Here is a 14662-nt window from a genome sequence, read left to right on the forward strand (position 1 = left end):
AGGTTTTTAGATATAGTAACAAACATAGCCTTACACAATCATAATGTCCAAACTGGCATTTCTTCATTTACCCAACAATATCAGTTTTTAAGTAAAAAAAAAAAAAATAAAAAATAAAAGATATATAAATAAATAAATAAATAAATAAATAAATAAATAATAAATAATAAATAAATAATAAAAATGTTATTTATCAACAATTTATCATCACAGAGCTCTGACTGTTTGAAGTTTATAATTAAAGCTATGAGGCTATGAACAATAAACAAAAATATGATGTTTTATGGATGTAATAATAATAATAATAAAAATTATGATTATTACTATTATTTTTTATTTGTTTAATTATTATATCAAATTAAAAAATAATTAAAATAAAACTATAAAATAAAAAATATAATTTAAAATAAAAAAATAAAAAATAAAAAAAAAAAAAAATTAATAATACATTTTATTATAATTGTACATTCCTAATCTAAAACGCACTCCATAAACTGAAGAATACAATAATCTATTTAAAAAGGACTATATAATGTTTTAATCCATTGACCATTCCAAGATGGCGGTGCTAATGACAAATCCAGATCAGCCAAATGCAGCATCCACATATTTCCTATCTGTGATTGTAACATTCAGACTCATTCATCCTCTCAGCACAACCAGGAATGACAGCTGATTGGCTAAAAAGCATCTGAGGGATTGGTCAAAGAGAACCATCTCTTGATTAATAGTTCTTCACCTTACATTACAGAAACTGATCAATAGTAAGGGCCGATCTGACTGCAGGTCACAGATCGTCGGCTCTTAGAACACCTGATACACATCTGGAAAAGGGTGCTATGGTTAAACTGAGCAGAAAATGAGAGTTTCAACTGTATTGACAAAAAAAAACTAGTAGACATACCCATTTAATCTACTCGGTCCAGTTCCAAATCATATGAGTGCTTTTTACACAAACAAGACAGAAAAGTTTGGGCATTTATTTGTGGGAAGAGATCATGTGAATTCATAGAGGTCAAGAAATCAACAAAACAGAGGGATGAATTCAGCAAATGAAAGGAGAGAGAAAGAGAGCATGAGAACTTCTGAAAAACTGCATGCAAACCATCCCAGATACAGTAAGTATGACCAGATATCTGATATCTCTCCAAATACAGGTCAAAGATTAGCTGAATAATTGACATCCTGTGGCCGTATTAGACACTGTGTGACTGTATGAATACATAAAAAAAATGTCATGCATATTTAAATTACACTGTTGTCATTCTTTTCAGCACAAATGCAATTAATGTGGTGTTATTACTATATAAAAGATGATTTTTACTATATAAAAGTCTTTGAATACACTGTGCTGACACAAGATAAGAAAAAACCTACTAAACAAAAAGTGTTTGTATATGATTTGTATATGACGTTTAGACTGATATTCAAAATAGCGGTAACACTTCCAATAAGGTCTTATTTGTTAACATTAGTTGTTGCATGAACTAACAATGAGCAACTTATTTTTAATCATTTATTAATCTTTGTTAATGTTGGTTAATAGAAATACAATTAGTTACTGGTTGTTCATGTTAGTTCACAGTATTAAAACTCCCTAGCAACAGTATTCAACTTTTTAAAATTGTTTCACCCAAGAATGATATAGATGAGTTTGTTTCTTAATGGGAACAGATTTGGAGAAATGTAGCATTGCATCACTTGCTCACTAATGGATGCTCTGCAGTGAATGGGTGCCGTCAGAATGAGAGTCCAAACAGCTGATAAAAACATCACAATAATCCACAAGTAATCCACAGCACTCCAGTACATCAGTTAACATCTGGAGAAGCCAAAAGCTGTGTTTTTGTAAGAAAGAAATCTTTCGTATGACGTTTTAACTATAAACCATTGCTTCAGGAGAGAAATCTGCACAGATCAAGCACTGTTTACAATCAAAAACAGTCCAGAACAGTTCTAAACAAATATATGGGTGGATTTTGAGGTAAAGAGACAAAAGGAGATGGATTATTGACTTGTATTTTAGTCAGTTTGAATTTAAAACATCCTTAACAATGGATTTGTTTCTTACAAACATGCAGCTTTTGGCTTCTAAAGATGTTAATTGATGGACTGGAGCGGTGTGGATTATTGTGATGTTTTATCAGCTGTTTGGACTCTCATTCTGACGGCACCCATTTACTTTGTTCATTGTTAGTTCATGTTAACTAATTTAGTTAACTAATGTTAACAAGTAAACCAAAAGTGTTAGCAAAATATCTATAATTAATCTGGTTGAGGTATCAAATGCCTCTTTCGTGGGATGTTATCCAACACCAGCTATTGAATTATTAGCAACCGTCAGTTTGTGTCTTCGGGATGGAGCTGGATTTCCATGAAATCCCACACGCTCAACAATTTGTTGTATTTTACTTTCCAGTGTAAGAAAATTTAAACGCATCCTCAATATTTCCATTCATTCTCTTTCTAGAACTGAAAAAAATCAACATGTTCAACATGTGCGTGAAATAAAGCATGACATTATTACAGCAAGAAAATGTCAAAACAAACTGTCTTGACAAAACAAAAACCCTTCCCAACAAACACATAAATGGCTTGAGAACAGAAAAACTTACGGAATGGAGCCAAAGAGGGAAAAGAGATATAGTCAGCTCACACAGATATGACTGAATCAGTTGGTGTGTGTGTGTGTGTGTGGATTATTAGTGTAAACGGCAGAGAACAGATGAAGGTAAAGTAGAGGAGACTACATACATCGTTCCCTTTATTCCCCTCCGTGTGACTGGCTCCTGAATCTTTGCCATTGCGTACACGGACGCTGTGGTTCCCATTCTGCCACGTGATTGGTCGGTCAGCACTGGGGGACGGCGGTGGGCTGTGGCTGGAGTGACTTCCTTCCTGTTTGTGCTTGTTGTTCCTGCACTTTGCACTTGATCTGGTTTGAGAGGTCAGATTGGAAAGGATTGAGTTTAGCATTCCGGTCACAAGTACAATTTGCAGCACACTTCTGAAAATCATTTTCTCATTCAGTATTTTTGTCGTACTATTTTTCAGTAATATAAATACACATTCTTAAATGAAGACACATTTATTTGAGAAGCAAAATTAATTAAAATATAGAGTATTATTTTGTGAAAGATTTATTAAAATTAAGTGCCTCATTGCTTTAAATAATAAGAAATGTATGGAAGCCTGTTTCTTCCACTGAATAAAAAATAAAAAAGGTAATTGCAACTTTTATCTCACAATTCTGACATTTTTTTTCTCATAATTGAGTGATATAAACTCGCAATTGCGAGTTATAACGTCAGAATTGCGAGATAAAAACTCGCAGTTCTGAGAAATAAAGTCAGAATTGCGTGATACAAACTTGCAATTGCGAGACATAAAGTTGTAATTTTTTTTCTCAGTCAGAATTGTGACTTTATATCTCGCAATTGCGAGTTTATGTCTCACAATTCAGACTTTTTTTTTCACAGAATTGTGAGATATAAACAAAAGTCCCAATAACCTTTTTTTTTTTCCATTTTCCCTTTGAATGAAGTTGATTTTTCTGACTCTTTTGGCAGAAATTTCTTCATGTTATATCCCCTTTCAAAAAATTCTACATTTCATAACCCTCTAGCCGATATTTTTCTTATTTTAAGTATTAACTCACTTGATTTTGATAATTTCACAAAACAAGGTCAGACTTCAATAAGTTTGCTACTGAAGTATGTTAAGAATGTTTGGATAGTTGTACTGATAAAAATACTGTGAAAGAAAATATTTTTTGCAGTGTATTTGTTGTGCACCACGTATAAAAAACTATATAGTCCAGTGATTGGCAACTGTTTTGACATGAAATGCTATTTCAAATTTTGTTGCTTATCATACTGAAAGTTGTTTAAAAGTTAGAAATGAATCCTACTTAAAAAATGTATATTGATTGCAGGGATAAAAATATCATGGAAATAACAAAAAAAATTAAATTTATAAAAGAATCCAATGTAATAATGTACGTATATGGACTGCAGGAGGAAAGAATCCTGAAAAATAAAATGAATCATGGATCTATTTTTTAAAAATGCTGTTGTTCTGAGTTTTCTATTCATCACAGAATCCTGAAAAATAAAATGAATCATGGTTTCAACCAAAATACGAAGCAGCACTGTTTTCAACACTGATAATAATCAGAAATGTTTTTTGAGCAGCAAACCAGCATATTAGAATGATTTCTGAAGATCATGTGACACTGAAGACTGGAGTAAAATTCAGCTTTGATCACTGGAATAAATTATATTTTAAAATATGTTCACATAGAAAACAGTTGTTTTAAACTGTAATATTATTTCACAACATTATGGTATTTTTTATCAAATAAATGCAGCCTTGAGCTTTGAAATGTTGAAATGTAGAGTAGGTCCTTACACAGTTCAACCATGCCATAGTCAGTGCAGTAAATTCATAATAAATGACTACGGATCTCCTTCAAAGAGTGTAAGAAGCTTTTCTGTCTTTCTATTATTGTGATTCATTACCACAGTCTTATTGTAGTTACCATGGTATTTTTGGCAGAAACTATGTTCACCATGGTAAATGTTTGTTAGAGGATGTTTGTCGGAGGGCCTGTGAAATGGAGATAAGAGCCGCACCTGCTGGGTGATTTGGAGACGCTGGCGGTGGAGGAGACGGATCCGCTGCGGGAACTACAGCAGCTGCCTCTGTGCTGAGAACTCCTGCTGGGAGACTCCACTGAACACCTGCGGGACACACACACACACAAACACACGTCACACCACACACACTCCACCCACACCGCTTCATCATACACCTCACACTCTGTGTCATCAATCCTTTCATAAACAATCCATGCATTCGGCCTACACTGACATGTGTAGGCCGAATGCATGAATTACTAGATGGTTACTCTGGTGCTTTAGATAGTCATTGTGGTTTTGTAGGTTGTTTGCAATACAGTTGCCAAAAAGTTCTGACTGGTTGTCAAGGCATTGCTAGGTGGTTACTAGGGTATTTTAGTCAGTTTTTTTTGTGGGTGGTTGGCAGGGTGTTGCTATGAGCTGCTAAAAAATGTTCTGAGTGTTGTCAAGGCATTGCTAGGGAGTTTTAAATGGTTATTAGAGTGTTAGGTGGAGTTGCCAGGGTGTTGCTATGCAATTGCTAAAATGTTTTTACTGGTTATCAGTGCATTGCAAGGTGGTTATAGGGTGCTGTGGGCTAGAGTCGCAGAGTTGATATCAAGTTACCAAGATGTTCAGAGTGGTTGTCAAGATATTGCTTAGTATTTACCATGATGCTTGTTGCCAAGGCTTTTATATGTTTGCCAAGGCGTTGATTAAACATTTCTGAGTTTTGGTTGTCAGTGCATTGCTAGATGGTTACTATGGTGCATTGAATTGTCACTGTGGTGTTTTGGGTGGTTGCCAAGGTGTTGCTATGCAGTTGCTAAAAGGTTCTGAGTTGTTGTCAAGCCATTGATATGTGGTTACTAGGGTGCTTTAGACAGTTTTTTGTGGGTGGTTGCCAGGGTGTTGCTATGTGGTTGCTAGGGAGTTTTAAATGGTTACTAGGGTGTTGTAAAACATTAGTAGCATTACTAGGTGGATACTAGTGTTGTGGGTGGTTGCTGGGGTGTTGCTATGCATTTGCTAAAATGTTCTGAGTGTCTATCAATGCATTGCTAGATGGTTACCATGGCATTTTAGATGGTTGGTTGCTGGTGTTGCTATGTGGTTGCTCAAAAAATTCTGAGTTGACAGCATTGCTATGTGGTTTCCAGGGTGTTCTAGGTGGTTTCGAGAGTGTTGTGGGTGGTTGCCAGGTTGTTGCTATGCATTTGATTTGACTGGTTGTCAGTCTAATGTCAGGTGGTTTTTAGGGTGATCTAGATGGTCACAAGATCATTGTGGGTGGTTGCTATTGTGTTGCTATGCAATTGCTAAAATGTTTCAAATGTTGTCAATGCATTGCTAGGTGGTTGCTAGGTTGTTCTAGATGGTTACTAGGGTGTTGTGGTGGTTGCTTGGCTGTTTCTATGTGGTTGTTAAAATGTTCTGTGTAGTTGTAGTGGTTATTGTGGCAATCTAGATGTTTACTAAAGTGTTGAGGGTGGTTGCCAGGGTGTTGCTATGCAGTTTTTAAAATGCTTCAAGTGGTTGTCAGTGATAGGTAATTGCTAAGGTATTCTAGATGGTTGGTGCGTGCTTGCTTACTATCCCAAGTGACAAATCACAGCTCGGATTGCTTAGAACATTAATATCATTAAATCATTAAACTCTGTAATCAGTGCAATGAATTTTCTTTGACAAGCTGAGGCATTATAATGCATGAAAGCATAATTCTGAACATTGAGAATTTTAGAAAAGCAAACAGCAGAATAAACATTTCTCACCTCTTCTTCTGTTTGTTCTTGTCTTTATGTTTGTTTTTGGGGCTCCCAGATCTGAAAGGAGAAAACAAATACGTATAACTAAATAAGAACTGAATTTAGAGCTTATGTGTGGAGCATTAAAGTCTTAAAATCTAAACAGAATTATGTTAAATTATGTTACTGCTTCAGTGCACAATTCTGATACTCAGTTTTGTTCAAGACACTAAAATCGCAGAAAAAAGGGTACAAAAGTTGTCATAGTACCTTTCCAAAAGGTACTACAAAGCACCATTTAGGATTCTAACATGTACTTTTAAGGTACTAATATGCACTCTTTTGGGGTAAATAAAGTGCAAAGGTAAAAATTTTCCAAATAATACATCTTAAATGACCATTACAAAAAACAATTATACTATTCTACACATTCTTCCTTGTTTTCTGAGTGATGTCTGTGAAATGATCAGTACTTATTACGTTTATGCTATTTCCTTCAGTTTTGTTTGTACAACTATTCAAAGAGACTGCTATTAATCAAATGTTTTCTAGGCCAGTCTACTACTGCGGTATCATTGATTTTTTATTTATCCACCCCTAAACAGCACATACAAGCAAAATGAACTGTGGCTGGTCACTTTAAATGCCATTGGATGGCTCATGAAAAAACTGTAAAGTGGATGTTGGCTCTGCAAAACTAACCCAACACAGTTCCCAAACCATAAAATTTAAAGGATCTTAGGTTAGCTGAGTGTTTACCTGTGTCTCCTCTTCCTCCTTGAGCCAGATGTGGACCTGGCACAGAGGAAATGTTGGGTTAGATATCAGATTATGACTACCAGAGAACTGCTGCTGTTTATATGAGTAGATTTTGTAGTTTTAGGCTTCGGCATTCAGTATTTGGACACTGAAGTCAGACTTAAATGTCTGAATGTCATGCATTAGATACTGGAATATAAAAGCCATTTATTGTTAACTCTTTCCCCGCCATTGATGGAAGTTTCCGGCTTCCTGTGTTTTCACTGTTACAGTATATGGTAGAAGTTGCTATTACACGTCTTCTGAAAGAGTACTGTATCTCTGGATCAAAATACAAGTGAAGAAGAAGCCTGAAACAAATGATTGCATTTGTAAAATGATGCAATCATCAAACATTACATTACAACAGCATATAAATCAAAACTGCCTAACATTACCAAATTAAATGTGTGGTATAGGACCGGACGCACTATTTAAATGTAGTATTTTTTGTAGCATTTTTTTTTTTCTTTTTTCAAAATGTTTTTTCTTGAAAAAAACCAACAACAAACAATTGACCAAAAAATAATGCATGAAGCTAGAATGAAACTGCTGGCGGGGGAAGAGTTAAGAAAGACGCACAATCACGCTTTTCAAACAAAATCCTTGACAAAAATAAGTTAGTTTGGTTTGAAATGATAAAACGATAGTTCTTGTGTTGCTGCCTATTAATAAGTCAAGGATAACTGACTTCAGACATCCACTACAAATCAAACAAATACCAGCTGATTAAAAGACACTGAGCAAAAATAATGTAGAAAAGTGGCATTAGTGAAGAGAAAAGATGATGTGGCATTTAAATGATATTTTATATCTAATATATGTGACATTCATTTTGAATGTGATTTAAAGATCCATATATTTTATTTTGTGTTAAAGACAATGGTTAAAATACATCTGTCTTACCAACTTTTGCTAGAGTTGGATGATTTTGGGACTTTTAAAGAGTTTTTGGGTGATTTAACAGAATAAGACCACATAAATCACATTTTCACCTTTAAACATCTTTGCTCAATTTATACTGAAAGTTGAAATCCTTGATTTTCTACACTCAATTTCTAACTCTCTTTCACACATTCTCCCCCTCACACACAGTCTGACACTATTGAAGCTGCTGTGATAAGACATCTACACAAGGATCCACCATGTTTCAGTAGTGTGTTCGCTATTATATACATCTGACACAAACAGATACACAAGCACCCCAGCATCCGTCAGTCCTGTCATGTTTCTTGATATAGGAAAAAAGCAGGAGAGAAGAAAGCTGTAATAAAGCCGCCAGGGTAACGTGAGATGAATAAAAAATGATCTGTCCTGTACAGAGAAGACTGCATTGAATTGAAGAAATATGCAGCATGTTGGTATCTACATCAAGTCTGTTAATCATGTGATACTTTTTTAGGATACTTTAATGAAGAAAAAAAAAAAAAAAAAAAGAAGAAGCTATGTTTTTTAAAATATAAATATTTTGTAATAACAATATACACTACTGGTCAGTAATTTGGGGTCAGTAATTTTTTATCATTATTTTTTTTAAAATAAAATCAATACTTTTATTCAGCAAGGATGTGTTAAATTGATAAAAAAGTGATAATAAAGAAAATATATTATTAGAATATATATTATTAGAATTTTTTTTTTTTAATAAATGCAGTTCTTTTTAACCTTTTATTCATCAAATATATTAGACAGCAGAACTGTTTCCAACCACTCATAATAAATCAGAATATTAGAATGATTTCTAAATGATCATGTGATAGACTGGATGTTACATGTGACACTGAAGGCTGGAGTAATGATGCTGAAAATTCAGCTTTGCATCACAGGAATAAATTATTCTTTAAAAAGTATATTCAAATAGAAAACTATTATTTTAAGTTGTAATAATATTTCACAATATTACTGTTTTTTTCTGTATTTTTGATCAAATAAATGCAGGCTTGATGAGCAGAAGAGACTTCTTTCAAAAACATTAAAAATAGTAATGTTTCCAAACTTTTGGTCTGTACTGTATATATATACATACACAATTAATATTTTATAAATTAATTAAATAAATAAATCACACTACAGGCACAAGCCAAAATGCATGAAGTAAAAACTGAATAAACACTTAAGAGGTTATATGAAACTGATATGAGCCGGAAATTCAGAATAAATTATTCATTCAGCAGATGCTTTTATCCACAGTGAGTAACATTACATGCAAGCTTTATGTTTTATCAGCATGAGCTCCCTGGGAAATTGAATACATGACCTTTGGTATTGCTAGCGCATTGCTAACTCTATGTCAAGACCATTATACAGAGAATCATATAGCATGTTCAAAATAGACTGCTGTGTGAAAAAACCGCCTTATGAATTTTAATAGAGTAGAGGTCATGACAAGAGGAAAACTTAGAAGAAACCTGTTTAGTGATACACAGATATACACACTAAGCATAATAATGGAAGGACAGAGAGAAACCGAAGCATCTAAAATGCTGACACGTCCGGTTATCAATATTTAGACAAGCCTTATTTTTTAAGGCACAAAATACTGCAGATATTTCTGACATAATATCATGAATATTTGATGAATGCAGAAAGGTGTTTGTGTAAAGCAGGCTTTTCTAGTTCATTCTTATAATTTGAGTTTGTTCTAATCCTTGATGCTTCTGGTCAAAATACAAACACTGATAATAAAATATGAACTTGAACAGTTTTAATCTGCCCGAGCTACTCTTTAGAAAGGCCCGTTTTTTATTTTGTCAAATATTAAAATTAGGCTTTATGTTCAGAATACAACAGTGCCACCTAAAGTATACTGTTTAATAACCACTATATAAAGAAGTATGTAAAACAATGTGCATCACTGAAACATTGTTGTCACATGATCTCTGCATGTTCAATTTAATCTAAAATGCACGTGTTATTTTGCATTTTTAATCCATTTTTGTGTATAAACATAAAACCGATCAAAGGCAATCTAAGCAAATAAAAGGTCAAGAAGATATAATAATAAGTGATAAAAATAACATTTAAAATAGTGGTTAATAATATTATGGCCATATATATTGCACTGTAGGATACAGTTTCTCATGTGTATAAGCATTGCACTGTAGGATACAGTTTCTCGTTTGTATAATGCACACTTTGACTAATGTAGTGGGTCATATTGGTATTTGTGTGATATGAATACTGAAAGTTTGCATACTGCAGTATACAGTAAAATCTAATGAATACTGGCAGAGAGATCAGTGTTAATTGATCGGTGAATGATGTACACCTGTGTGAATAACCACACCACACACACACACACACACACACACACACACACACACACACACACACACCTGTCTCTCTTGTGTTTCTTTCCGCTTTTCTTCCTCTTGTCTCTGCGGGTTGGAGACGGGCTGTCAGCTCTGTGGGTCACACAAACACAACAACAATACTGCTGGATGAAATATCACACAAGCACATTTACATAATATTCTTATTTAAATGTTCCTCTTGACCCTTTTCACTCTCAAACACTTGTTGTTTCTTGATAAAATATGTCAAGAATTATTAGTACTACTGCTTATACTTAGAATTTGTGTGATCTGAACAAACATCTAAATATTACATTTCGATTTTTGGCCCAAAAAAATCAATGTGAGAGATCACACTGGCAATTAAAGGTTCATTTTTAGCTCACTGCATTGCTGGACACAGGGTTTCTGTTGTATGTGCTTGTTTGGCCGGTGTCTTAGGTTATTTAAGTATTCTATGCACTGCATACAGAACATTTGCAAACTAAGCACAGTATACATTGGCTGACTTTTAAGCACATGATGCTGTATTGCATTAAATCACAGAAAGCAAACTGACCGACTGTGTCTTCTTGCCTTCTTCTTTTTCCTCTTTTTAGGCCGAGGAGAAGGTGAACTGCTGGATTTCCTTTTGGATCTAAAGTAGAAGACAAGAAATGGAGAAAAACAAATGCAGTGTTGAATATGCATATATATTGTTGGAGAAAGTTATTAACGTTTTAAATTATGTTATTCTTATTATAAGTAATCCATTCTGTTACATTGTTAATACTTTTTGGAAAGTGAAGTTATTTATATTTTGGCTTTGCATTCTTTCTCTCATCATCAGCTAGCCGTTTTGTTGTTGTTTTTCAGAATGAAAGCACCTGGCTTGCAGTTGTTGTTGTTGTTGTTTTTCCTGTGTCCTGTGTTTCCTGTATATTCGCATACAGCGGCAACCACTGGATTGAGCTTTATTGATTATTATGTGAGAAGTGTAGTTATTTTGCATTTAACATGCATAAAGGAGATGTTTTCAATAGTCTTTATTAAGTTATGTAAATTTAAATCATTTCATTAATTGCATTCATTTAATTCATTCATTCATTTTCAGTTTCTCTCAGCGTGTAGGTGTTGAGCTCAGAGCTCCTTTCTCAGCTTTTTACCTGCAGTCATCGTTGGCAGCTGAATCTTGCTCGTAATATTCTCCATCCCAATCATAGTCTTCCTCATAGCCCTCGACATACGCAGTATTTTCCACGTGATCTTCATCCCCGTGAGGAAGCATCTTAACCCTGTGCATACAGGAGGTAAAGACCAAAGGTCATGACCTGCGCTGGTCTAAAATGCAGTAATGAGCTATTCTGACTCATTCTTGCAATGTCTGTGCTCAAATTTGAAAGTCTTCATTTCACTCTAATGTATGTTCATATATACTCTATGTTTTGTCACCTCTATAATGGATTTACAAAAAAAAAAAAAAAAAAAAAAAAAAAGAGCAACCTGTGAGCAAAACTTTTTTTCTCTGGGGGTTAAGTCAACGGTCTATTTATTTCCTCCCATACCACTAACTTCCAAATAAAAAAAGAAACACTTATTTCACTGAAACAGAATAAAGGGTGATTATACGATTGATAATGAGAGCTGATAATGAGAAACTTCACAGAATTCCTGGCAAGATACTAACAGATCTATTTTTCTGTCACACTCACTTTTTATAAAGCCTCAACTTATCCTCATTATCCTTCCTAGCATGTGTCTTGATGAAATAAACATTAGCGTTCCACTACTAAAGGCGATCTTATCTAAAACTCTAATGAGTAAGCTTCTTCAATCACAGTGATTAATGTCACCATCATGCGTCTGAAAAAGTTCTTTTTATTAACAGCCTAACAGTTCTATGGTTTAAAAGAAGGGCTATATGACAACATAAGGGTTCTGTGATTAAACAGAAGAGTTAAAGGACAACATAAGTGCTCTGTGACAGAACAGAAGGGTTAAATGACAAAATACTGTAAGGGTCCTATGATGGAACAAGGGTTAATTTTTATGACAACATAAGGGTCCTGTGAGGAAAAGGAAGGGTTAAATATGACAACACAGTGTTCTGTGACAGAACACAGAGGTTAAAGACAACAACATACTGTAAGGGTCCTATGAAGGAGGGGGAACAGAAGGGTTAAATAAAAAACATTTAAGGGTTCTGTGATAAAATAGAAGGGTTAAATGACAATACAAGGGTTTTGTGACAGAATGGAAGGGTTAAATGACAACATAAGCTCTTATGATGGAACAAAAGGGTTAAATGACAACATAAGCTTTTATGATGGAACTAAAGGGTTAAATGACAACATTAGGGTCCTCTGCTAGAACAGAAGATATTTAAGATATAGCAGAAATGTTGTGTTGCTGCAGCTTTAATGGCTCAGGCTCGGAGTTCTTGTGTGCAGAATGGCCAGAACAGGAGGTTAGGTTTAAGATGAAAAGGCTATTTTATTAGACTGGTCTCTGGGTGAAGGAGGTGATGTACGGTCACACTGGAGGTTTCCTCTGGGCTGTGCTACGGCATTAACGCAGGGTCAAGGTTAATGATCTGTAGAGAGTATTAAATCAGTCTCCTTCTTCTACACATGATAATAGGACCTGCACCCACACGCTATAAGAAAGTTGTTTGTATGTGTACCTGCTGTGAAACAAAGACAAACATTCAGCCTATATGCGGCCCCAAAACAACATCTTATTTATGAACAAACCTATTTCAACAAGACTTCAACAAGCCAACGTTACGGCTTTTTTATATGCTATAGGCAAAAAAGCCACATTTCCCTTGATCCTCCATGATAACATTAGATTATAAAATCCACTATATAGCTGAAGCCTATAATGTTCATCAATTGCACTTCATTTTGATGCTCTAGTGCTAAAAAGTTTCTGTTCATCGGTAGCTAAAATAATAGAGTATGCACTTCCCAAAGATTCATTTTAGTGAATCAGTTTGTTCAGACAGTTTCTGTAAATTAACCAGAAAGAGATATGATTCATTTAAATTCCTGTGCAACATTTTTGCATTGCATTATTTAGCTAAATGGTTTTCCAGCGAGTTACATAAATTAAAGTGTTTCTAGTTCTCGTAATTGTATTTAATGTACATTTATCTATTAAACTGCGGTGTCTATTCTCTGGCACTGAGATGTTTCTATCAGTGCTGGTCAGCGTTATCATTAATCTCAGGGATACAATGCCACACACACACGCTATCCGATACTGTCTCTACAAGAAACACACACTCTATTCAATTACATGTGGAAAATAAGATCAGAGCGGATCAATGGTTTGCTCATTTGATTGACTCACGGTGGACGTGGATGCAAGCCTTCTCGAGTTATCACGCCCTCCTTCTCCATCAGCATCTGCCGAAACGTTCCAACCTTCTGCCGGATTTCTTCTTCGGAAATATCTGCAGACAAAAAATAAAAAGTGGTTCAAATGACAACAATCTCCTCAATAGAACAAGGTTTAAAGAATCTTTCAGGTCTGGAAGGATTTCACTCACTGATGATAAAACAGGTGAAAAAAATTCCTAGCAAACATTGATGGAGGGAGCCAAGCAACCTTAATTAACCCTACCAGCAACCACCCAGATAAACTTTGAGCACAGGTCACCACTTGCTATTTCTTCAGACAGTGTGTAAAAGTCTAGTTTCAATCTTGCCTCTTTCAGAGATGTGCTAAAAATGTGTGAATAAATGCAGCATGGACAACATTCGGCTGCCTGCACTAAGGGTTTTGGCTATATAAAACGGGCCATTCTTGTTTTCTCCAGAGCACATCCATCAGGAAACGAGATTAGTGTGTGTGTGTGTGTGTGTGTGTGTGTGTTTCATACAAAAAAATTTGGCTGTAATGTGATTTCAGAGGCGCACAGCTGCCTGCAGGGAGAGCAGCTGCAGCCAGCCGCTGCAGGGAGAGCTAGACTGGAGAAACACTCTTTTAAATTTACTAAATTTCATCATGCAGAAATCTGAAATGTGGTGGCAAAGGTGACTTGACAGTCATCACAGACGTAATACAACATTTCACCAAAATGATAACATTTGAACCCACACTGTGCAAAAAGAGATTGAATTGAAATCCTGTTCCAAACTGGTTGCCTATGTACACAACATGTTGAGGCATCACAGACGTGCTCCCTTCTTTCATCAAAATCTGAGACAAGCTCTATGCAACA

At 34.9% G+C, this 14662-nt stretch overlaps 1 protein-coding gene across 1 annotated transcript in view; it reads right to left on the reverse strand.

The window, feature by feature from the left end:
- The window catches only part of LOC109085621 (serine/arginine repetitive matrix protein 3-like), a 69564-nt gene that overhangs the window by 19624 nt on the left and 35278 nt on the right, over positions 1-14662 (reverse strand). The window contains 8 exon segments of the mRNA XM_042723233.1: positions 2755-2935; positions 4635-4742; positions 6392-6442; positions 7124-7159; positions 10498-10566; positions 11015-11092; positions 11601-11729; positions 13789-13891. Of these exon segments, the coding sequence (XP_042579167.1) occupies positions 2755-2935; positions 4635-4742; positions 6392-6442; positions 7124-7159; positions 10498-10566; positions 11015-11092; positions 11601-11729; positions 13789-13891 (755 nt within the window).

Source organism: Cyprinus carpio, chromosome B5, assembly GCF_018340385.1.
Source record: "Cyprinus carpio isolate SPL01 chromosome B5, ASM1834038v1, whole genome shotgun sequence".
NCBI lineage: Eukaryota > Metazoa > Chordata > Actinopteri > Cypriniformes > Cyprinidae > Cyprinus > Cyprinus carpio.